Source organism: Ursus arctos, unplaced genomic scaffold (genome assembly GCF_023065955.2).
Source record: "Ursus arctos isolate Adak ecotype North America unplaced genomic scaffold, UrsArc2.0 scaffold_6, whole genome shotgun sequence".
Lineage (NCBI taxonomy): Eukaryota > Metazoa > Chordata > Mammalia > Carnivora > Ursidae > Ursus > Ursus arctos.
Genome location: NW_026623078.1, coordinates 64,298,863 through 64,323,442, shown reverse-complemented (window position 1 = coordinate 64,323,442; position 24,580 = coordinate 64,298,863). Strand labels below are relative to the sequence as shown.

The following is a 24,580-nucleotide window of genomic DNA, read 5'->3' as shown; positions in this document are numbered from 1 at the left end:
CGGCCTGCGCGTCCCTGCGTGTGGCTGGAGCGCGCCTGGCTCCCTGCGCTCTCGCCGCCCCGGCTTCCCCCCCGCGCTCCGCGCCCCGCGCCCCGCCGGCCGGGTCCGCCGCAGCCGCCAGCCCGCCGCGCGCGCGCCCCTGCTCCTCCTCTCCGCCCGCGGCTCCCGCCTCCCCGCCCCTCTCCCCGCTTCCCAACCTGCTTCGCAGTCTCCAAGAACGCTCTCCCTCTGTCTTGGCCTCTCCCTTGCTTGCTCTTCTGCTGCTGCCCCTCTTCGCTCTGTCGTTCTCATTGCCTTTCCTCCTGCGTCCGCTGCCCAAGATGGGTTATCAGCACTTCCTCCTCTTCAAATCCGACTGTTCACCTGCGATCATTGTGCAACTTGTAGACAGTCGCCCGTTGAGATGACTGAAGTTCTGGTTTTGCATTCATTAAACGACTGTTGTATTCTTAGCTTTTCGGTGTGTCACATACTTTCTCATGCCGTTTTCCAGGAGCTGCTTCAACCAGGTATCTCTGATGTTTTGAAGTATATTTACTTACGCAAACATTCTTGAGTCCATGGAAGGATTGTCTCCTGCAGTCTCAGAAAGCTATGAATAAAATAAACATCAGGAAGTCATATGCACTAAGTCACAATGTATGTTATAATTTCATTTAGTAGTTTTCTTTTATAGGCACATGAAGCCCCTCTGGGGTGGCTGAGGCCTCTCTTGTATTTTGTGGTGTTCTGGTGATGAGGACTTTCTATTTTTCTTCAGGAACACATCTTGAAACATGGATTCCTATCAAGTTTTATCCCTCTCAAAATTATCGAGCTGATTTTTAAAATTAATTCTTTTTAAGGCCATTCTTTTTACACCCTATGTATTAATGTCCTTTTCTGGAAGCCCATATTATTAAGGCCATATCATGAAATATCAGTAATTTTAGTAGAGCTGCTCTTCATTTGTTACCACAAGAAAGTTTTAGCAAAAGGATTGAACTTTATTGGTTCATCTAATGTCTATCCAGTTGCTTCATTTTTGCCTCCGAGATTCTGGATGACTGACGTAAAGAAAATAGGTGATACGTTGCTGGATCTAAGGGGGGCATTTTAACTTGTAGGGGACAGGGCTTTTATATCGGTGCCTCGATTGATTTTAAATTCTCCCCCCAAACGGAAATTTAGCTCCTTTTTAATTTGTAACAGACTAACTTTTAGTGTTGCTCTCCATAGGGAGCGTGTTTGTTAAATTGATACAAGTTATTTCATAAGACAATAAAACTGGAGCTGTTTTGTTGAAGAAAAGTTGACCCTTAAATATAAGAAATGATTTAATAAAGAAGGTCATTTTAAAGTAGCATGTTGAAAAGATAATGATAATCTTATGATTAAAAACATCAGTAATACGAAACCAATTATCAGTAAGTACCGCTCTGTCCTCAAATTTTTAACTACGTAATTACGCTACGAAAGCAAAGGTACCGAAGTCACAATATCAGGAGCTTAGTTGTAACATACAAATAATAAAGGCTGAGTCCACTGACATTTTTCTTACAGTTGGAGCAGCCATTCCTAGAGTTTAGAAGGTACTTACTTTCGTAGTTAGAAATGTGCTTCACATTGTTTTTTAACCTTTTTGGTTTTGTTTTTTTTGCATATTTCTCTTATTTGAGCACTTTGGCCTCTTTCCAAGCTTATTTGTTCTCCGGATATGTACAGTACAGATTAAAATATAGAAGTTTCAGCCATCCCATGCCTTCTGGGACTTGTGATCTTCTGGAATAGGCTTATGTCCAGCTGTGTTTAGAAGCTCACTAGGTTGCAACTATGTTTTCCTATCTGTGGTGTGGCTTAGTTGGAATAAAGTCAGAATTAGAGTAAGTCTCTAACTTCCCAAGTTTACAGTTTTCCCATCTACAGGCTGTGAGCAATACTACCTGGGAACAGATTATGGGGGGTTAAATCAATTAAATAATATATGTAAAACAGGTTTGGCGATTGCCAAAGGGCTGTGTGAATATTTATTACTATGATAATAATTATAATTGTTCTGTTTCTAATCTTTTAAATTTTCGTATATCATTAACTATGGGAGTGTCTATTAAGACTTCAAATGGGTGTTTCTCAGGTTTCATTTTATCTTTTAATTTAAAACTTATATTTAGGATATGTACAGAGTACAAGTCTAGCTGTCAGCTGTTGTAGGGAAGAGTGGCGCCAATTGTTCCAGAAGACTAGTTGGCATCGTTCCCTTGGAGGAATATATCTATATATACATCTATATATAAATATATACCTTGATTCACCCATTCTTCTTTGGGATTTCTGTTGTAAGAGCTTTGGTGTGGAAGTCTGTTCTGAATTGTGAAAGTTCTTAAAAGAAATGTTTTTGAGGTATTTTTTTGCATTGTCCATCTGTGCCTTTTTTTATGGGTCATTAGTGATCTAGGCCATCGTTTTTATTTTAAAATGTATGTGCATTGGTACTTAGTTTTAATACATGATTTTTTAAATACATGACTTTTTGAAAGCCAGAGATTTCCTCTCAGAGCTCGCCTTTTTGTATTAATTTCATGAAATTTCTTCTTCTTTAAAATGAGTGAGTCTTACCAAGTACTCCTTCAGAGTTAATCACTGTCTTCTTTGTCAGTAGGTTGTGGTAAGTTCCTCAGGATACATCAGGCATCCTTCCTAAGGAGTGGTCTCTCACAGCTAATATTTTCTGATTCTCTGTGGATATTTCAGAATTTATCTTTGTTTTCATATATGGGATATGTGCCACATGATTATAAACACTTGGTGAATAAAAATGATTTGTTGCTACTGAGGTCACCCAGTTTTCTTCAGGAGAATAATAGTCATGTGATTTCACAGCCATGGTAGGTTGTGCTCCATGGCGCAGTGATTCTGAGGCATCATTTGCAGCCATATGTCCTAAGTTTTCAAGCTAAGTGTGTGTGTGTGTGTGTGTGTGTGTGTGTGTTTTCTTTTTTGTTCCTTTTTGAGAAGTAAGCATGCTCTGTGCGTGTGTGTGTTCTCTTTTTTGTTCCTTTTTGAGAAGTAAGCATGCTCTTCACATCCAAGATAAAAATTCTGTTTATTTACAAAACATGTCTATTAAAGAAATAACAGTAGGATTAAAATTAATAAAGTTTTTTTTTTTTTAAGATTAGAAGCTCAGAGTATTTTCTCAACAGTGACACATGAAATGTCATTCATTTTCTTCTAGGGCAAATTATATTGAACCGTTGGGATTGCTTTTTATTTTACAGAAAAGAAGTCCCTACTGAGAGCACTAATCCTAAATTCTTGCTTGCAAGTATGCTGTCAAATTACACTTGGAATAAAAAATTCACAAGTCCCATATTAGGGGCTTCCAGGGTTTGTTGATGAAATGACTAGAATTTCTCTGTTATATACGTTTTCAAATAATGGAGGAAGTTCTAGAAATTATTTAAGAATTTCCAAAGTGACATTGTCAGGGGATTTGAATGACACCAGTTCTCTGAAACTTCTTTATCATTGAGACAGTTCCCTTTGTATTTGTATTCTACAGTGAGTCATGGGCTTATGTTTGTATTGTATTTATATTTTATTTATAATTATCATATACATGTGTAGTATTGGGTAATGAGTATATGCATACTTTAAAAATGCTTATTCTTTAGAGTTTGGAAATTAAGGAAATTGAATATGGAGCTTTTCATTTCCGTATCACAGTTGTGTTTCAATACAGATCTTCAGTAACTCGAAGCCATTTCTATATTCTGGTAATTTGATAACCCACTTTGAAATGTATTTGTTGAGCTCATCGTAATTCCATGTGTCTCTAATGAAAGGCATGTGAAGGTATGGGTTGAAAGAATTAACTGTGGTTAGTCCTTGCAGAGACCCTGCTGCCCCTTTTGGGCAGTCTTTAACCTGGCACCCACTCCTATGCTTGCTAAAATGGAGTTTTCCAATATTTAAATGATGTCATGTTTGAAAGCGATGCCAAGAAACAATGTGGCAGTTTCTAAATTTTGTGAAGCTAAAATCCCTGGTTACAAGAAAGAGTACATGTCACAGATGAGTAGTTAGTAATGACTTCAGTTTAGCAGGAAAAGAGCAATTCCCATATGCTGATTCTAGTCTCATAACAAAGAATGTTATAGAAAGATTGCACAGTATTTAACAAGCTGTGAGTTAATGTGACAGTGTCAGTGGATCTAGTTCCAGAAGGATAATCACTTTACCATATTTCTTCAAAAATATTTTAAGTTATACAGAAAACTCACTACAAATGAATCCAGACTGTTCCCCCTGCACTCCCCCCCCACCCCAAGTTAGGCAGTGATACTGAGTTTAGTTAAACAATTAAATTCTTGAGACTGCCTGATCCTAAGGACTTGGATAAATAAGTCTCACTGTCAGGCTGAACCTCAGAGGTTTAAACCCTCCTGTAAACTGGTGAGTGGGTATAAATGAGAATGTTATCTTTGAGTTTTTGAGACTTAGTTTTCAGTACATCAGTTTACCTCTCACTGAGAGCCACTCCCAGTTTGAACATAGACTACATTTTTCAACATTTGTGGGCACCTTAGAAGTCAAGAAAATGAAGTCAAGTTGTGTTGCTTTCAGCTCTTTGGAGCCTGTCCTATGGGCAGTCTTTGGTATGATGAATTTGTTATCCACATTCATTTCCAAGGCCTTTCCCAGAGACTGGGTCTCTTACGCACATTCATGTTGACACGACGATTTCCGTGCCACTGTGAACTAACAAGCTGGTGGATTTAACTTTGAATCATAGGCTTGAAGGTGTTCTTTAAAGCTTAGAGCTCATGCTCTTCATTTTGCTGTTGCAGACTCTCAGAGGCAGGGATGAGGAGTAGCAGGGGAGTGGGGAGGGGGTCTTATCTCTTTAAGTGATGTAGAAAAGAAGTGCATATTTTCCATCATGAAAGAGGATAGCCTTTTTCAATTCCGAGAATATTGTTTTATCATTCCACTAAGGAGACTCTTTTTTTTCCCAATGACACATATAGTTGGGTATTAGGAGAGGGAAGTACATAAAATTAGCAGTCCATCATGAAAAATTTCTACAAAATGCCCTTTATAAAGGTGATGTTTTTCTTTGAAAGCAATTATAAAGTTGATGATTAAATGAGATGCAAATAAGATTATATTTAAATCAGAGTTTCCAATCTTTCCATTGTTGAAGACATTCCCTGGTGACAGGCTATGGAATGAAGGAATTCAGGTACTGTAAATGCATTGCTGCCAGTTGCTGGTTGTTGACCGCTTTAAGAAGTTAAGTGCTCCTCTTTTGTAAAAAAGACAATGCTTTTCTACCCAGTGCTTACCTCCTGGAGTAACCAGCAACACATTCCACTGCCACTATTTGATTCACCCTGTACTTTTAGTATACAAACTTTGATTTAAAGCAAAAAGCTCAGTGAATTTTTTAAAAAGTGAAAACAAGAGAAATGTAGTCAAATTCACCTTTTTCCTCTTCTTTCTACCTAAAAATGTTTGGCTGCCTTCTATTTTTATTTATTTTTATTTTTTTAAAAAGATTTTATCTATTTGAGAGAGACAGCACGAGTGAGAGAGAGAACATGAATGGGGGAGGGGTGGTTAGAAGGAGAAGCAGAGTCCCCGACTCAGTACCAGGACCCCAGGATCATGACCTGAGCTGAAGGCAGGTGCTTAATGGACTGAGCCACCCAGGCGCCCCTGCCTTCTGTTTTTAAATTATATAGTGATCGTGAATTTACTTGAAGAAGTACCTCTTGGCTGCCAATAGATACTGGGGTGGCTGTCTCTCTCTCTCTCAAATAATTCAATAAAATCTTAAAACAAAACAAAACAAAACACAAGCCTTCCCAAATGATTCCAGATCTTCCTAGTGAATTCCTAATGAATTCATATGTTGAATGAAGAATTGCCCTCTCCGTCTTCCCCACTAGGAGCTTGTAGTCTGGTGAGGGATGAGTAGGGAGTGTGCCGACAATTTCAGCACACCGCCTTTTACAGTCTCTTCCAGTTTATATTGTCTTATGCATTTAATTGAAATGTGTTCTCTTCTCATTCCCTTTAAAAAATAACTGAGATAAACAAATTATACACATTTATTATAGGAATTAAGACAATACAGATAAATTTAAAGACGAAGATAAAACCTTGGCGAGAACCACTCTTGATTTGGGTTTATACGCTTCCGTAATCCTTTGAGTGCATGTGTAACTGTGTGTGTATAAGTGCGAGCATTTCTCTTTTTTATTCTCTCATCTGACCTTGAAAAGGAGTCAGTTTTGCCAGGAGTTGATTTTGGAAGTACAAGAAGATCTCTGCCCACAACTTTTTGCAAGGCCTGTTACTTCAAATTTGAGAACAGGGGCAGATATTTTGGCTAAAAATGCAGTGCTGGCTTGTGCCTAAAGGTACCTTCATGGCCTTACCATAAATTTTCATGTCAGGTGGTTCTTTTGCTCACATCTCAGGCTCTCAGTTGCCGAGTCTTAGAACCATTGTTTGAATGGGCACCAAGAGGACCATCTCTGCCTCAAAGCGACCTGATTTTGGAGTGCTCCTACTATAAAAACAAATTCCATCTGGATGGGGAGCAACTGGAGGAGTTGAGTCGTTACCAGGAAGTAGTGTTGAAGCAAAATCTTAGATGAGCCTTTAGTACTTAAAGCTGAGGCCTGCCAGGTCTTCCTCCGAGTATAGACCTGGCTTGAAATAAAGAGGTGCGTTCTACTGAGGTCTTCCTGGCTATTTTAACTACTGGCTTTCATGGATCAGAGCAGACTAGTTGGGAGTATCATTGAGCTTTTGACCAAGTTCTGAGTGAGCTCCCAAAGGACTAGGAAGATCTGGAATCATTTGGGAAGGCTTTTTTTTTTTTTTTTAAGATTTTATTGATTTATTTGACAGAGAGACAGCCAGCGAGAGAGGGAACACAAGCAGGGGGAGTGGGAGAGGGAGAAGCAGGCTCCCAGCAGAGCAGGGAGCCCGATGCGAGGCTCGATCCCAGGACTCTGGGATCACGCTCTGGGCTGAAGGCAGACGCTTAAGGACTGAACCACCCAGGCACCCTGGAAAGGCTTGTTTTTAAGTTACTTTGGAAAACTTCATAAAATGCTTCAGGTCTTAGAATTTAGGAGTTAAAATGGTGTCAACATAAACAGGGCTCAGATAAAATGCTAAATACTGGCAGGCAATTCAGAAACAAATGGGTGTCAAGTAGCTTAGTCAGTTGATGACCTATTCTTGTCTTTTCAATAAGCTTCACTCAACTTATTCACTAAATTTCAGTAACTTCAGTAAGTTCACTCAACCAGTATTTACTGAGCAGTGCCTGTTCATTTATAGGTACAGTACTTGGTTTTGAGAATATCAATACGAATGACCACAGGAGAACTCTGTCCACATAGGAATATGAGTATTGAGGCAGATTAAGTAAAATACTACTAGTCCTAACTCCACTTTGAACTAGAAGAATACAGTGACACATTAATGCCTAAATAATCCAGTATCATTAATGTGCCACAAATTTATATCTGCAACCCCATCCTTTCATGTGAATTGGTAAGATATCTTTGATTTTTATTATTTCTTTAAGATTTTATTTATTTATTAGAGACAGAGAGAGCAGGGGGAGTGGCCGAGGGAGAGGGAGAAGTGGACTCCCCACTGAGTAGGGAGCCTGATACTGGGCTCCATCCCCAAACCCTGGGATCATGACCTGAACTGAAGGCAGTCACCTAACTGACTGAGCCACCCAGGCATCCCAGATATCTTAATTTTTAAAAAATTCTTCTTTCTTTTATGATTAGAGACATTAGATTTTTTTTGAAATATATAATACATGTTCATTTTTCACTTTTCTTCGGTATACGCGTCATACCACTTCTAGTCCAGTTTCCCTGATCCCTTTGATTTAGAAACTTCAGGTGGATTCCTGTTTTCCACAAGTACTCCAGCCTCATCCACTGGGATCCAGATTCTATCTTTACTAACCTTTGCACCACATATTTTAGTAACCCAGATTCTTCCCTGTTCCTTGACTTATGTTTATATTGGAGAGCAACCCTTTGTTTCTCTTACTCCTCTTTGCTGCAGTTCTTTCTTGTCTCCAGAGCTGTGCAATTCTTATCTCTCCCCTAGGCTCCTCTCTACTCTCCTCTGCCTTAAATATTTCCACTGTTAATGACCGTGTTACGTTATTGTATTATGAGTGAAAGAAATAGTGGACATAATAATAACACTCATAAAAGTAATAGCAGATATTTAGGACTTACTGTTTGTCTTCAAGGAACTTTATTGTTTGCGCTGCTGATTTTGGTGCAAAATCCTATTATATCCTGCATTTTTACCTAGATATTTACTGTAAGCCTTATTTCTTTGACAGAAGGAGCTAGTTCCTTAAGCAATAATTTTCTCTTAAATTTTTTTTCTCCTTTTGATATTTGACAACATTATTATAAACATACTAGGTACTCAATAAATACATACTATATGGATGAATTAATTGACTAGAAATTTTGGTATGAAATGCCTTGCCTATAGGCAGAATGTATATATGATATTTGATGTTGCTTTGGTACTTTATTTTCCAACTTGGTGAACAAGAGTTTTTTTTAAACCGTTAATATTCTATACTCATGGCATAGTAGATAGGAACTTTACTGAAAATTAAATGTATCAACTTTTACTTAATAGCCAGACTATTGATTAAGCTCTGGGAAGAGATCAGTTTTAAACAAGGTGCATATATATATATATATATATATATATATATTAATTTATATTAATATATTAATCTATAAATGAACATCAGTTAATTTAGAATATAATCATTATATTTCCAGGATTATATGTAATTGTTTATGATAAGAAACTATGGTACTATTGGCACTGTCTTACCAAACAGTAAAAAGATTGCATTAAAATCAGAGATAATTGTTTAGATATTAAATTATTTTTTACCTTAATAAGGCTTTTCCCATTATGTAACTATGTAGACATTTTATCCAAATCCAGTGGTGTGAAGAGTTTCTATGAAGTTTGTACGTAGAGTTTATGTCAAGTTCTGTGAACGTATATGATAAATGAATTGTGCCATATTTTCAGGAAAAAAAGGAATCTCCCACAGAGTGTATGCTTTAATCCTTTGTTGCAGAGAGTTGATGATTTTAACCAAACACCGCTGAAATTGCTAGCACCACCGAACCTGTTGCAGTTCCAGCAAGAAGCCACGTTCTGTCTTGAGAGAGAACGAGCTCTTCCGATTGCAGGATCACTGAATCACTGAGTCACTCACGCCCCCTTCAGCTGGCCAGCTTCTGCTGCCTTTCCGTTTATAATCATTCCCCCCCCCCCCCCCCAGAACCCTTTCTCATATGAAATCTCAATCAGGCGCCTCCGTGTTCTGTTGTCCTTTTCTCGGGCTAGACTGTCAGCTCCCTGAGGGAGGGCTTCGTGTCTGCCTTCGCAGGTGTACCCTCAGCACCTCGCTCAATGACCACAAAATAGTATATGGCTGAATGTGTAAATGTGATGTTGCAGCGGCCCCCCTTGTCCATGGTTTCGCTTTCCGTGGTTCGTTACCATGGCAACTGCGATCTGGACGCAGATGATCCTCCTCTGACGTGGGGTCAGGAGGTCATTGGTAGTCTAATGTTACGTCACCACGCCTGCGTCATTCCGCTCACTTCATCTCACCATGTAGGCGTCTTATCACATCGTCACGAGAAGGGTGAGTACAGTGCCGTAGGGTATTTTGAGACAGTGACCACATTCACGTAACTTTTATTACAGTATATTGTTATTTTGTTCTATTTTATTATTAATGTCTTAATGGTGGCTAATTTATAAATTAACTTTATCACAAGCATAGATCAACAGGCAGATAGATCTATATAGGAAAAAACATAGTATGTGTAGATTTCAGGCACCCAGTGGGGAATTGAATCATGTCCCCTGAGGGTGAGGGGGTCTACTGTAATTTATTCTTGATTGTAAGTATCAGTTATCATAGCATATGGTCAGTTATGTAATAAGTGTACAGAAATTAGAATTCAGTGCTAAATTCTGAGGGGTACTGATGCCAACAGATACACTTGACTTTGATTTCTGGAAAAAAAATTCTGATGGCAGCTTGTTGCATAATCATTCACCATTTTTCCATGAGGATGAAGTGAAGGGTTCACAAGAGGATAAACTATGGGACATGTCGACATCAGTAAATTTATTCTAAGTTACTGAATCAAACACTGAAGTGGTTCTTTTTCAAGTAGTATTTGGTCATCAGAAAATATTTTTGAATAGCGCAAAGTATTTCGTGCAGTTTTATTCACCGTGCACACACTCGACTGTAGGCATTACCTTCCAGAGTCTGCCTACTCTTTGAGCTCATTTGGACCATATTGATGATATTTTGTGAAGGAGAATTCCATTTTTATTTCCATAAGTCAAGGTGGCATATTTTGGGACGTATAACGTTTCCCACCCCCCTCAGAATTTGGTAGACACTTAATAGGCTACAGTTTTCTTAGAGACTTCTTTAATGTCTCACTTTTAATGTAATTTGTTTTATTTCAACATTAAAACAGGGCTTAATGTTATAACAAGATTAAAAAGTACGTCTTTTACTCCTGTGATATGTTAACTTTTTCATGGAGTCATTGTAGTGGTAGTATTTTATTTTATTTTCTGAACAGCACTCTGCTTTGTGGGCTAAGTAAACAAGGCGTCGTTTGCAGGTATGAGGGTGATAATACTATTACCAGGTACCAATTTTGTTTGTTCAGGTGAACTCTGCACTAATCTGGTTTTGAAATAACTAAGTAAAACTGTTATTATGAAATGTTGTGAAACAAAAAGTTCAAAAGAATAATGGAAGCAGTTAATTTTAAATAATCCTGCACAGTGTCCCTGTTTTCTGGGCATTGTGCTGCTCTTTTCACAAACACCTTTTTCCCATCCATGCATGTACTTGTTTCCTGTAGTCAGCAGGGAGTCAGTATGGAGCATTCATGCTGTGACGTCCAGAACACATACAGCATCAGTAGACGTGGGGCCTGCCAATCCGTTCTTATTCTGCTTAAACCAAAGGTTCCTAAGCTTGTTCCGGCGACTAAATTCTCAGACTTTGTGGTTCTCTTTGAGGAAGGAACTCCTTGCAATAGTGTTAAATTATTATATCAAACAAACCTGTACCTACAAAACAAATGCTAAATGCCACATGAGATGGTTTTCAGAAATAATATTTTCACGTGTCTCTGTTGATGTTTGTATGCTGCTTGTCCACTCATTTTTAGAAGCCATGTGATAATAGAAGCCAAAGTCTTAAGAAAATATTAACTAGGTGGAAAGTTTAAAACAGATAGAATTTTACCTATTAATTTATCTTCTTTCTGCAAGGTGAGAAACACCATCATTACTTGATTTGTGAGATGGAATACTTTATTACATAGATGGAGAACCACTACCCCAGATGAAGGTAGAATCAGCCACACTTCATTTAAACACAGCATTTAATCAGAGAGGGAGACAAACCATGAGAGACTCTTGACTCTGGGAAACAAACTGCGGGTTGTGGAAAGGGAGGTGGGTGGGGGGATGGGGTAACTGGGTGATGGGCATTAAGGAGGGCACATGATGTGATGAGCACTGGGTGTGATATGCAACTAATGAATCATTGATCACTACATCAAGACCTAATGATGTACTGTATGTTGGCTAATAAAAAAAAAACAAGCACAGCATTTATTCAGCCTTATAAAAATACTCAAAATTTAGGAAGAAGCCATAGTGTTGTTCTATGGGCTGTTTTTCATCTATTCATTCAGTCTTCTAAGATAAGCACGTTACTTTAACCTCTTTAGTTTTCTTATTTGTAAAATAAAGCTGATCAATTCTTTACAGGCTTTCAGTGATTACTGAAGAGAGAATTACATGAGCCAAAAAGCGGATGGCTTGTACATAACAGGCTCAGTTAGTTCTCTTCTACCTTCACTTAGATTGTGGTCCACGTGATATAGTGTATCCTCATGATACATTTAATAACTGTCCTCTTCTACCACCACCACCACCACCACCAGGATTAGTGAGAGCTCCTCTCTCCTACCTCTTTGTCTATTACCTTCTTCCTTCATAGGGTGCCTGTTGGTTTCTGCTCTTGTTTTTGCCTCTGATCTCTTTTTAAACCTTTTACCCTTTCAGATTTCTCTTGTTCAGAATTTATTTTCTTCTCTTCTCATTACTCTTTTATTGTTTCTCCTACCACCTTGTTGCCTCCTTCACCACATTTGGCTCTTTGTGCCCTGCAGCCTGGCCCGAGTAACCAAGGACAGTCTTCTGCTCCATTGAATTGCTTGCTTTAGCCCTCAGACCAAAAGAGCTGAAAGATTTCTTCTCAATATATTACTGCATGGTCCCTGCAGAGCACCTGCTGTTTCACCGAAAAATCACACACACGTGAACACATACACAAACTTTTTAGCCAGAAAATGCACAGATTGTAAGTCTATAGCTTAATGAATTATTACAAAATAAATGCTCTGTGTAACTGTCTCTCATGTCAAGAAATAGAAGTTGCCAGTACTCTACAAGCCCCTTTTGCCAGTACCCTTGTGTCCCCTCCTGTTCTCTGTTCTCTTCCTTTCCCCAGGAATTAATCACTCTCCTGACTGATCCTGACACTTTAGATTGGCTTTGCTTGTTTTTGAACTTTACATGCATTAAAGTGTAATATCCATTACACTCTATGCATTAAAAGTATGCATTCTCTTGTGTCTGACATCTTATGCTCAGCATCGTGTATGTGAAATTCATCCAGGTTGTCGTATGAAGTTTGTTTTTATTACAGTATAATATTCTGTTGTATGACTGTGCATTCCATTGTGTAGTCCTATACCACCAGTTTTTAATTTGTTCTGTCGAGGTACATTGGGGTTGTTTCCAGTTTTGACAGTTCAAATGATGATTCTGTGAGCATTCTTGTGAATTGAACTTTTATTTTTATTTTTAAAGTAGGCTCCATGCCCAGTGTGGAGCCCAATGCAAGGCTTGAATTCACGACCCTGAGATCTAGACCTGAGCTGAGATCAAGAGTCGGACGCTTAACCGACTGAGCCACTCAGGTGCCCCTTGAATTGAACTTTTAAATTAAACTTCTGGTTTTATGTCATTCCAGATGCTTTAAGTTGCCAGGAGTCTGATCCAAATGTTTGAGACTTTTCTGTATTCTTTTATGTTCCAGCCTATTCCTTTAAAATACAAACTTTTATTTTTTTATGTATTCTATTAGTACAGAATGTTTTGAATTTTAGAATGTTAGAGAATGCATGATAAAAAATTATGTAAATCACATTTGTATCTATAAATTCATGTAGTTATAGTAAATACAGGTTTTCCCCACTATCTGAAAGTAGATTGTTCCTATGAAAACTTTCGTAAGCTGAAATGGTATATTTTCAAAGTTTGCGTTATGCCACTTCACTTTTAGAAAAGACCTACACTATTATAGTAATGACTTTTTTTGTGAAAGTGAAAATTCTCTTCTGATTTTTTTTGGTTAGCAAAAACAAGTACTAATGTAGGTCTTTCCTAAAAACAAAGTGGTATAATGCAAACTTTTGGAAAGCAGAAGATACCTGTATTACTGTATAGTTAATAAATATATTAAATACCATGTGACATTCATGTACAGAATAAATAATCATACAGGGAAATGAACTTATAAAAATTCATTTTACTGATTTCAGAAACATCATTATGGAATCATTAGTACATAGAGTACACTTTTCTTTTTTTTACTGAACCTTCCTCTAACTGTGATTCAGTCCTCAAATTGTACATAAGGTTTTGTAGACATATGTAGAACCCAAATCTCAACATAGTTGTGAGTCACAGTTGTTTTTTTTTTTTGTTTGTTTTGCTTTTGTTTTGTTTTGTTTCAAGATTTTATTTATTTGACACAGAGAAAGAGAGAGAGCAAGCACAAGCAGGGAGAGCAGCAGAGGGAGAGGGAGAGTGAGTCACAGTTCTAAAAAATAAATTTAATTCTTCTCCTTACTTATGCATTTATTGCTGTATGGCCGTGGATCTAGAGCTATGATATCTGGTTCTTTTTTTTAGCCTAAATTAAGACATAATTAATGTCATGAGCCCTTGAAGGTCTTGATTTAGTTTGTTATTAATTATGTTGATGACACAACTTTAGCATTATTTTAGGTTTTATTCTCACAAGCCTATTTAATGTCAAGAGATTCTGGTCTTCCTTAATGAGATAAGCAATATGCAGAAATTTCTGAGTGTGCTAACATTGCATCTTTCCGTAAGAACTTTTGTGAGTGCTTACTCTGTAGTAGGCTAGTCTCAATGGGGAGGGCTGTATTAGTATCACTCGGCTTTCTAAAAGCTCGTATGTCCCCTGCGCCAATATGCTACTTTATTCCCCTCCAGTAATCATTATCATACTGTGTCATTGTTAAGGATGGAAATGTGTTCTAGCCTTAGATGTTTTGCACTTGGGAAAAGCTTGAGAATTTCTCATAACATTGATATATTTAAATATGTGAATTATATCAGTATTTTGATTAAAATAATTCTGTATATGAATGGATATATATTATATTAATATTGTTAATTAACATTTTATTATTAACATATTAACATTAACAATTATAACAATTACAACAATTAATAAAGATATTTTCTGGCCTGGAGGACTTCATAGCCTAGTGGGGCAGCTGAAACATAAACACATAGTTACAGTGTGATGCAGCATGTACCTTAAAAGGAGATATACATAAATTGCCATGGATGGTAGTGGAAAAGACTCACTTTTGCTTGGGGGAATTGTAGAGGGCTCTGTAAAAGCCATCTGGAGACTTGCATAACTTATTACCTTTAGTGATAGGTACCTTTAGGTGTTATGAAGCAATTCCAAAAGTTAGGATAACCTAGTAGTCCATAAGATTGCTGGGAAGATTGCATAACACTTGATAACAACTATAGAACCAGTCAAGTATATTTGATGGCCTTCTTTATAAAACGGTGTCTTTTAGATTGTGTTCTGTAGTTTCTTAAAGTGCTGTCACTTTTGTATCTATAAATGCATTGCTTTACTGTTGTTCATAAAAACCCTGAAGAGTTTATGAGAAATGTAATGGAAAACCAAGTGGTCTAGCAAGGCTTTTGACTTTTTTAGACGCAGTTCTTCATGTGCTAGGTCTATGACCCAAGCAAGTGATTTGACTTTTCTAAATTTTAGTTGCTTCATCTGTAAAATGTGAAAACAACAGTATCTTACTTAAAGAATTATTAATAAAAAGTGAAAATCAAATGACATATACTCTTGGCACAGTGCCTGGTTCTTAGTAACAGTAACGTAATACATTATTAACTAAACATTCAGGTTATAGTATACATCAACATTCACGATTGTGAGCCTTAAAAAAAGGTCTAGTTCTGACTTTTGATTTCTTTCAACATTCAATTAGATTTTGAAGGAACTATTTGTAAAACACCTGAATCTGGAATTATATCTATATTTTTCCCTTACTCTGTTATGACAGGTGTCCACAACAAGATTGACAGAGAAAAGAAATTACTAATTGGGGTGCAGGTGGTGAAAATCTTTTCCGACGGTGTGTGTGTGTGTATGTCTGTGTGTATTTAGATGGATTCTTGAGTTTATATTGAACTTAAACTTGAAGATTGACTGGATTACCTATACAAAATATTTCATGAGTGAGCTGATTTTTGCCTTCACTAATTCTACAGCCCCACACATATATCAAATCACTGTTCTTTTTCTCTTGGTGACTGTGTAATGTAGGAGCTGTGGGGCCCAGGTGTAACCTGGATACGTGGTCATCCTCTCAGACTCAGACCTCATTGTGAACTCACCACCATGTTGGCTGTGGATTTAAGATTAACTTGTAATTAATTCCCTGTTTCAGATTTACTCTGGCATCTGCCTAGCCTGGTTTTATTTTTAAATTTATTTTTAATCTTTTGTTTTATTATTTGGAGGTGGGGGGATGCAGTAACCATAAAAAAATCCTAAAGCCCATAAAGCTAGAACCTGGGTTTGTAAGAGTGAAATAGGGAAGCTCTGTGTACTTAATTTCTCTTTTTCTACACTGCCTGGAACCACTGAGCCAGACTGACTTTAAGGTATATTGGAAAAGGCTGCAGTCATAGAGTGGGTCCATCCTGAACATGTGTTTACTGACTGTGGCCTCTCTTTTATTATGGGTACACATGAGTCTGCAGGTGGAGACTGAACTGAGTTGGGAGGTATGGGATTTACTAATAACCTGAGAGGGGAAGGTGGGCTAGACACATTCTCCCAGGTATCTGTAAGTCATTGAGAACTACTGATTGTAACTATATGAACCGTAGGTCCCTTAGTGCAATCCTGGGTCTCTCTCTAACCTCTTTCTGCATGCCATATTCCATGAAACTCTTTGCTGTATTTTGGTTCCTGACCAAATTTGGTTCAGGTAAAATTGGAGTTATTATAAATGATTGACACAAATCTAGTATTCGGAGTATAGTGTGTTAAATAGATCACCTTAGTGAACATGAGAAATACTACCTGAAAAAAAAAATTAGGACTTCTTTATGCAGTGGTATCTGTATAGACTATTTAGCTTAGAGATAACATTGGGCTTATACCCGTCTGTGTTGATGCATGTATAATTTGGACATCTGAGGTCATATTGTACATAGATGTTTATCTTCTGCCTTTTTCACTCAGTGTTCTATCATGGCTGTAATCTTGTGCCATTACACAATCTTTTAAAATACTGATTCTAAATCTTTCGTGATAATGGATCGTGATCTTCTTTTAATATTGCTGGCCATGCTGGGGAGGAAAAAAAAAACAGAAACAAAAACAAACCCGTCAAAATGATCCACTTCAGATCAAAGCATCTTAGGTTTCTTGGCAAGTTAATGAAGAAATATTGTTTTGTTTAAAAAATACTATATATGTTTTGAAATCAGTAATTTTCTTCTTTGAAAATTACTGTCCAGAGCAGCATCTCCCACTGTGTGCTGCACAACATTCGTTTTGTTGGTCAATGGCATTATGTGACATAAAGCCAAATGAGATTGGGAAATTCCGATCCAAATTGAACAGACGCCGCCACTCCACAACCCCTAGGACTTTTCAGAGCTGTAATTGCTAATGTACAATGTGGATCTCTGAAGAGGGTGTATAAAGTGTGCCGTTTCCACTAAACTTAATTTGACCAAGAAACCTTGTATTTCCTTTTTTGAAACTCAATCATGGGAAGAACATAGAGAAAATTCTTAAATTTCTTATTATCTATGCTTAAACAGTGACTATAATAAAATCCCAGACAGAGACTGGCTTAACTTGGGGGTGAGCATAGGCAGAATGTCCTGAAATAATGGTTTATTCAAAAAGAAGTTCTTATAGCTGAAGGTTTCTAACCCTGTTATCTACCCAAATTATGAAGGGATTCTGTGTGTACTTCCTCTTTTTACATACAGAAAACTTTTCTCATTCTAGGAGTCAGGAAAAAGTGGTTTAACCTATTCTATCAGAAGTTGCTTTCAAGTGTAGAATTTTTAAAAATCATCTTCCTGTAGAAACATTCATATACTTAACAAAAGAGAAAAATGATTCCACCCTGTGTGTGAATATATTTTTATCAGAAGGGACAAATGATGCTAAGTTGGTTACATGAAGCAGTCAGCACTGACTAGGTTGGTATTTAACCACATTTAATGTTATTAGTATGTATTCATTACACATTGTGAAAAACATCCATCAGTATTGTTTCCAAATTTACATGGACTTTTAAAAATATGTATAGAGCAAAGATCCCTACCTCTTGGAACTTACATATACAGTTATCCTCTGAACTTACTAATAATTCCCTTTCATGGCCCGTCTACATTTGCTGATTCCTCATGATATTTGTGCCTTACCCATTGGACATCCCTGCTTGCTATTGGGACTACTGGTCCTTGGGTGGGTGGGGCCTTTTGAGCTGTTTCCTGTGGTACCTTGGAGACGAGCAGAGTGGTTGGCAAGTTACTGGTTTCATGAGCAAGACCTATTGTATATGATGGCGCAAATTTACTTCCCTTCACTTTGGCTATTTAGCATATATATTTAACACACACGTTATATATAACATGTATGTTGAATATTACATTGTGTTAAATTTATTTTTAACACACATGTATATGTCGTCTCTCTCTCTCTATACACACACAAACACACACACACACACGACTAGTATAAGTCTCAATATGGCTTCACAATATTTGTTTTACAATCTTAGATATAGAATGGCACTCTTAAAAAAATTAGCAAAACTTTGCCTAATACACTCAGCTGATCAATACCATGAAGGCAGTGAGCATTCTTACTGAACCTTCATGGTATACATTTTATTAAATTCACTATACTGTAAATGCGTGTTAACTTACCGAGTGGATTTGCGGTGATTGACACAGATTTCTTATGGGAGAACTGAGACAGATGTTAGCCAGTTATATTGCTGGATTGAGTTAATAATTGAGATTTTCTCTTCTATTGAATAAGAGTGGAAAACAGACAAAGCAGCATTGATATATTAAAATTAAACTACCTTTAATATACAAAGATGCGTTTTTTGGCAAATGCTGGAAAGAAAGTCAAAGGCATTCCTATAAATCTTGACACTTATTATTTTTGTTATCAGTGGAAATCTAATTTACATACAAATAAAATGTCAATTCATATCATAACCATCAAGATAAATAGATGCATTTATACTTTTCCATGAGCTATTCTTTTTGAACTTACGTGCTGTGTTTGGCTCTTTGCCCATCAACCAGGTGAAATGTTCTAAGTTTAACAAAGAAGATGGATGAAGTTACACCTGGCCCATGCACACATGCAAAGTCATACTGGCCTATTTGAACCAACAGTTGTCGTTGTACATTATTTTAATTGTTTTGGTTTTTTTTTTTTCCTTTGAGAGGAAAGAAAACAAAAGGAAACACGACATACGTGTGAGGAAACAAATGATAACGTTTCTTAATATGCTTAGTGAAATTGTAATCTTATTCAAAGCAGAGTTTTTAATACATTTGCCTCTCACCTGTTACGAAAGCAAAAATAATCAATTCCCCTTTCCTTTTGATAACTCATGATGCATACTTGGTTTATTTTCGTTGCTGTACTTGGGGAAGTAGGTTCATGCTTCATTTTTTTTCACATATATTCTACAGGGTTTTTTTTTTTCCCCCAAGATTGATTTATTTTTGAGGGGGGTAGGGGCAGAGAGGAGGGAGAGAGAATCTCAAGCAGACTCCCTGCTGAGCATGGAGCCTGATGCTGGGCTTGATCTCATGACCCTGAGATCATGACCTGAGCCAAAATCAAGAGTTGGATGCTTAACCAACTGAGCCACGCAGGCATCCCTTCTATAGTGTCAATGAGACTTCTAGCATAAGGTTTTTAAAGGCAAGGAACGGTTTTCTGATTTTCTTATAAAAGTAAAATGGTTAACAAAATTCTTTCTCTAAGATGCGTTTGGATATATGGAGACTCATTTTGGCAAATCTGACATTATTACTTACTTACCAGACCATCTCTTTTTACCTAGACTAGCACATTTGAAATGAAATATTTGAAATATAGAGAGCAAAGCTCGATGAAATAAGAGCCTAATAAAATGTGTTTGGGCCAACGTCAAAATTCTTTGAAAGAGGATATCTAAATAACGTGCATTTTATCTCAGAGAGTCTTGGGTCAGTTCTAGTGTCCAGATGACTATTAACGGGCTTTGTGCTCTGAAGCATATGTTAATAGAAGTAATCATTTTGGATTAATTTGATGTGAATTAATAAGAGATTTATTTGATGGGAGTTGTTTAAGGTGATGACATTTAAATCTCAGCAGGATTTAAGATATCCAAAAATACCTTTAAAGATTCAGGAACAATCAATTCAGAGAGAGCAAATAGACATGGATAGCGAAGAACAGGATCTGACACTGGGTTTATGAAGTTTGAAGCAGTTTACAAAAAAAGCGATCTACCATTGAAGTATTGCTGTGGAATCTGAAGAAACAGAAAACATTTAAACTCCTTCAGCAATTCTTGGGTTTATGATTTGGATAAACAATGTTCTCTGGCGTTTTATAGTTCACTTAAGCAATCTGATTTTGATCTGTATATATGGAGTAGACAGGATTCAAGGTTTTTTGTTTTTTTTTTTAAACCAATGAGCAAACACATATGTTCTTTAAAACTGAACTTTATATGTTGTTCATATGGAAGCTATCTAGTTTGCTATAGGCCCCAAACTTGACCTTCCTTTTATTTTGCTATCACTTGCTTAATTCTTTAAATTCTTTGTGGGGGACTTTTGATCAAAAGAAACAATTTACTATTTTTTTCTTTCTTTTTAATTTTTTAAATAAAACCTGCATGAAATGTGTAATTAATAACTCGGTACTCCTAGGTTGTTGATACAAACAAGCATGGAAGAAGCATATATTAAGGAGAAGACTACCGCGTCTTTTCTTTTGTGTTAAGCTTTGATTTCAAACCCTTGAAAGTTTTATTATCTGGAAAAACAATAAGAAAATGTCATCTGGTGTTATATATTATGATGACAAGAACTGCTACTTATAATAAAAATCATACTCAGCAGGATTTGAGACTGAGGTTAAATTATATAGCCTTGCTCCCTTAACATTTTAGTCTTGTTGAGGTTCGTTCTTTCCATCCGCCTGTCTGTCTGTCTATCTGTCTGTCTATCTAGAGAAGGACTCAATCAATTTGAAGAGCACTCAGTTGAAATGGTATTTGGAAAGATACTCAAAGGCTTTAATTTTTTTGAGAAAGAGGAGTTCCTTATAATATTTTTCTTTGCTTTTTAAAGATACCCTTCTCAAATGAATGACTAATTGTAAAACTACAGTCATCTTACTACATGTCTGGCACGTACTTAGACTGGGTATACATTTATTGAATGAATGAACGTTGGAGGCAATTAGTAAGTGAGTAAATGGTAAACCTCAGTGGTATTTATGCCTTCTCAGTTATTGATGGTTTCATATTTTATAGTCTTTTAGGGAAATTGGATTAAGTTTTTCTGGGGTAAGACTATAGTGCCTAAGCCACTAACCAGAACCATTATAGAATCTTAGAGGTGCAAGGAAGTTTAGAAATCATTTATTGCAGTTCTCTCATATGAGTAAGAACAGAGGCCCAGGGAAGGCGTTGATTACATCAGCCCCTGATTGGAATCAGGTTCAGAAACTGGGCGTGTGATTGCTGTACCATGCTTCCTTCCTTTGTTGAGGATCAAGATGCTACAAAGAACATAGGAATTTATATCTCCTTACCTTCAAGGAGTTTCTCATCTAAGGGAAATAAATTCTTGTTCTAATCTGCACTGGCGCTGGATTTATGTGTGATCTCAGCTCTCTTTTTAAATTACTGTAATAGTTGATTTCTTTGGTTGAGTAATTCATGTGATTACCTATTGGAAAACTCTTTGGAGCAAGTATTTCATAAATGTATGTGTGTATATGTTTGTATATGTATTTATACATAACATATGAAATAAGACTAAATCATTAATGGTTAATTCAAAATATCTACGTATTAATAGAAAACTCAGATTCCTTTTGCTGTGAAGATGCCATTCTGAGAACATGAGTTACAGTCTTCTATAGAAAAAGGATTTTTTTCTGTATATTTAAGCATTTTAATCAGGGAAATAAAATAGTTACCAGGATGATATTTTAAGCTCTAATGCTGATTATTTCCACTGTCTGATACTATAATGTAGAAATAATACAGTATCTTACTGTTTCTTATAATAAACTTTTTTTACTAAGAAATACAAAGAAAACCTTTAGATTTGTTTTAATTTAGGAGGAAATAATTTAGAAAAAAATACAAAGAAAACCTTTAGATTTGTTTTAATTTAGGAGGAAATAATTTAGAAATTTGGATTTTTGCAAATGGAATGTCTTACATCTCAGTAATGAAAATAAATACAAATAGTGCATTTTTAGGAAGTTAAGCGTGTTTTAACCTGCTTAAATATCTTGACACATAATATGTAGTATTCACGTTATGTCTGCAGTTAGAGGAGCATTCATGTATTTGTGTAGGTGGGGAATGATGGAAATGCGGGAACGCTCACTGTCTCCACCTCATCCACCTTCCCTCAGGTCGGGTTTTTATCTCAGAATTGAATAGAGGACTAAAGTTAGCAATTTTGAGTCTTTTAGCTGTCATTTAGATTCTTCATTTCCTCCTTATCCACATCGCTTTTAGCCCCATTAGCCAAATAGTTGTTTATAATGCACCTAATGTAAACTGGAGTTTGGGACTTTTTTGGTAGTCAGTATGGGGGATATTGCAATTATATAGTGGAATAAAGACCTTTTCAAATAGAGTTACCAAAACACTCCTTGATGCGATTATCTATTTTATGACCATCATTGCAATATCTGCCTTGATAATTTCTTTTTTTTCCTAAGATTTTATTTATTTATTTGATCGAGCTTGAGTGCGAGCAGGCAGAGAGGCAGAGGGAGAGGGAGCAGACTCCTCGCTGAGCAGGGAGCCAGAGGCAGGGCTCCATCCCAGGACCTGAGCCTAAATCAGATCCAACTGAGCCACCCAGGTGCCCCTGCCATGATAATTTCATTCAGATAATAAGGATGATGGGATAATGATGGTTTAAAGCTAGTTCGACATGATCTTATGAACTTATTTATCAAGAGCAGAAATAGAAGATTAGTAAAACTAGCTAAAAAGATAGCCGGTTACAGTGTGTAATGTATCTGTAACTGTTGGGAAGGCTTACATAGATCCCAATTCTTGATGACATTGCAATAGTTCTTTTCTCAACCACAGGGTATACACTGCTACTATGAGTTTGGAAGAGATTTGCAATGTGTACCCCTTCTTGTCTTCAGCTGTGACTGTATAATATCAGTAGGTACACCTGGTATCTTTTCTAGAAACATGTCCCCTCCACATTTACTAATTAAGATCATCTATCCCCACCTCAGTGTAGGTAAGTATTCTGGTCCTTAGGGTTTGGGAGTTTTAGAGGTTAAATCATATATCCCAGTCTGTTGTGAAAATGACTTCTGTAATCTTTTATATCATGTTCCTCCTTTTCCTGCTGTTTTATTAAAACCAGGGGAGGGAAGAACTTGCTCCAGGTTTGCTCATGCATTTATTAGGTATCTTTGAAGCAGCCTGTAGTGCTGGCATATTAATGTATTTTAGGTGTGATATGTTAAAACATATTTACATCATTTAGGAAGGAAAATTTTGTTTTGTTTTGTTTTGCAGATGTACAGATCAGCTCTCAAAATGTCTTCTGTGTCTTCCGAGCGTCTTCTAAGACAATTGCATTAGCCTCCTGCTAGTTGACTAATAGAATTAATAATTGTAAAAAGCACTCTAAAGCCACATGCCTTATGAAGTCAATGCTGGGTATGATTTTACAAGTATGTGATCTATTTTTTCAAGTGAAAATGTTAACTGGAAAAGTTCTTGGCACACAGTAAAACATCGTGCAATCTGTTATTTGTCTTAAAGATAATAACTTGAGGGTGGCTATAGTCTTACGATATCTAACTTATGACTTGTTAGGGGAGTTTCTTCCACTTAGAAGTATTACAAATGTGCTTATATTTACATAATATGTCATTCTGAAAAATTATGGTGATATAATTCCCGTAAAAAATTATTTTTCTATAACTACTTCAAAGTATAGTCAACTAAATTACCATGATTTTTTTTTAAAGAAACTAAAAAGAACATGCCCCTTCCACCCACAACAAAAAAGAAAACACAAATGACCTTTCTGATACTCCTTTGAAGTTTTAGCAGTTTGACATTCTTTGCAATGTATATTTTTAAGGGCTTTATTCAGTATAAGGAGTCAGTGAGTCATATGGGTTCTAAAGGTCTGTTCTTGGTGGAAGAGGGAACTGAAATTTGAAAGGATGATAATTTAATTAAATCGTTTTTTCTCTTAGTTGCTCTAGTTGCTGGTTCAGTACTTTTTAAACTATGACCTATTACTTTTCTGCATGATAACAATAAATCAGCAAGGTCTAATTCTTTTTGTTCTGAAAAACATATTAACGTATTTATTATCTATTCACTTTTAAGTACTTTATCTTAGTTCCTTGCTATGTAAAATGTTGCTGTTTTTCTAATCACCTTGACATTAATATATGGGTATAAACCATTTTCTCTTTACTTTAATGGAAGGATAAACTCAATGAATTGGGTTATTTCATTTTCACTTCTTTATGAATCTTTCCTTTCATATAGATTTTTGTCTTTTTCTGTGTAACGTTATTTATTTCATTTTGGTGCACCATCCATCAAGGTTTATTTACAGTGAGAAGAAAATGTTAAAATACAAATGATATGGTTATTCAGTATTTGTCCCAAAAAAGATTAAATTGCAATGGTTACTAAAGACTTTATGAGTAATGGAAAAAACAAACAAACAGGAAATTCTGGAGGGAAAGGCAAGAGGTGCCATAGCAAATCATCACAGTTTTATGTGTAGTAAT

General features: G+C 36.5%; 1 protein-coding gene across 7 annotated transcripts in view; it reads left to right on the top strand.

Moving 5' to 3' along the window:
• The window catches only part of TRPS1 (transcriptional repressor GATA binding 1), a 248,641-nt gene that overhangs the window by 21,492 nt on the left and 202,569 nt on the right, over positions 1-24,580 (top strand). For 5 of the 7 annotated variants that reach the window (XM_057308080.1, XM_026495538.4, XM_026495539.4 and 2 more), the window contains exon 2: positions 23,340-23,497. The exons of 1 other annotated variant lie outside the window; for it this stretch is intronic. In XM_057308080.1, coding sequence (XP_057164063.1) covers positions 23,461-23,497 — 37 coding nt within the window. In that variant the 5' untranslated portion in view covers positions 23,340-23,460. The remainder of the gene's footprint in view (positions 1-23,339; positions 23,498-24,580) is intronic. One more of the 7 variants, XM_026495540.4, reaches the window with a different exon arrangement.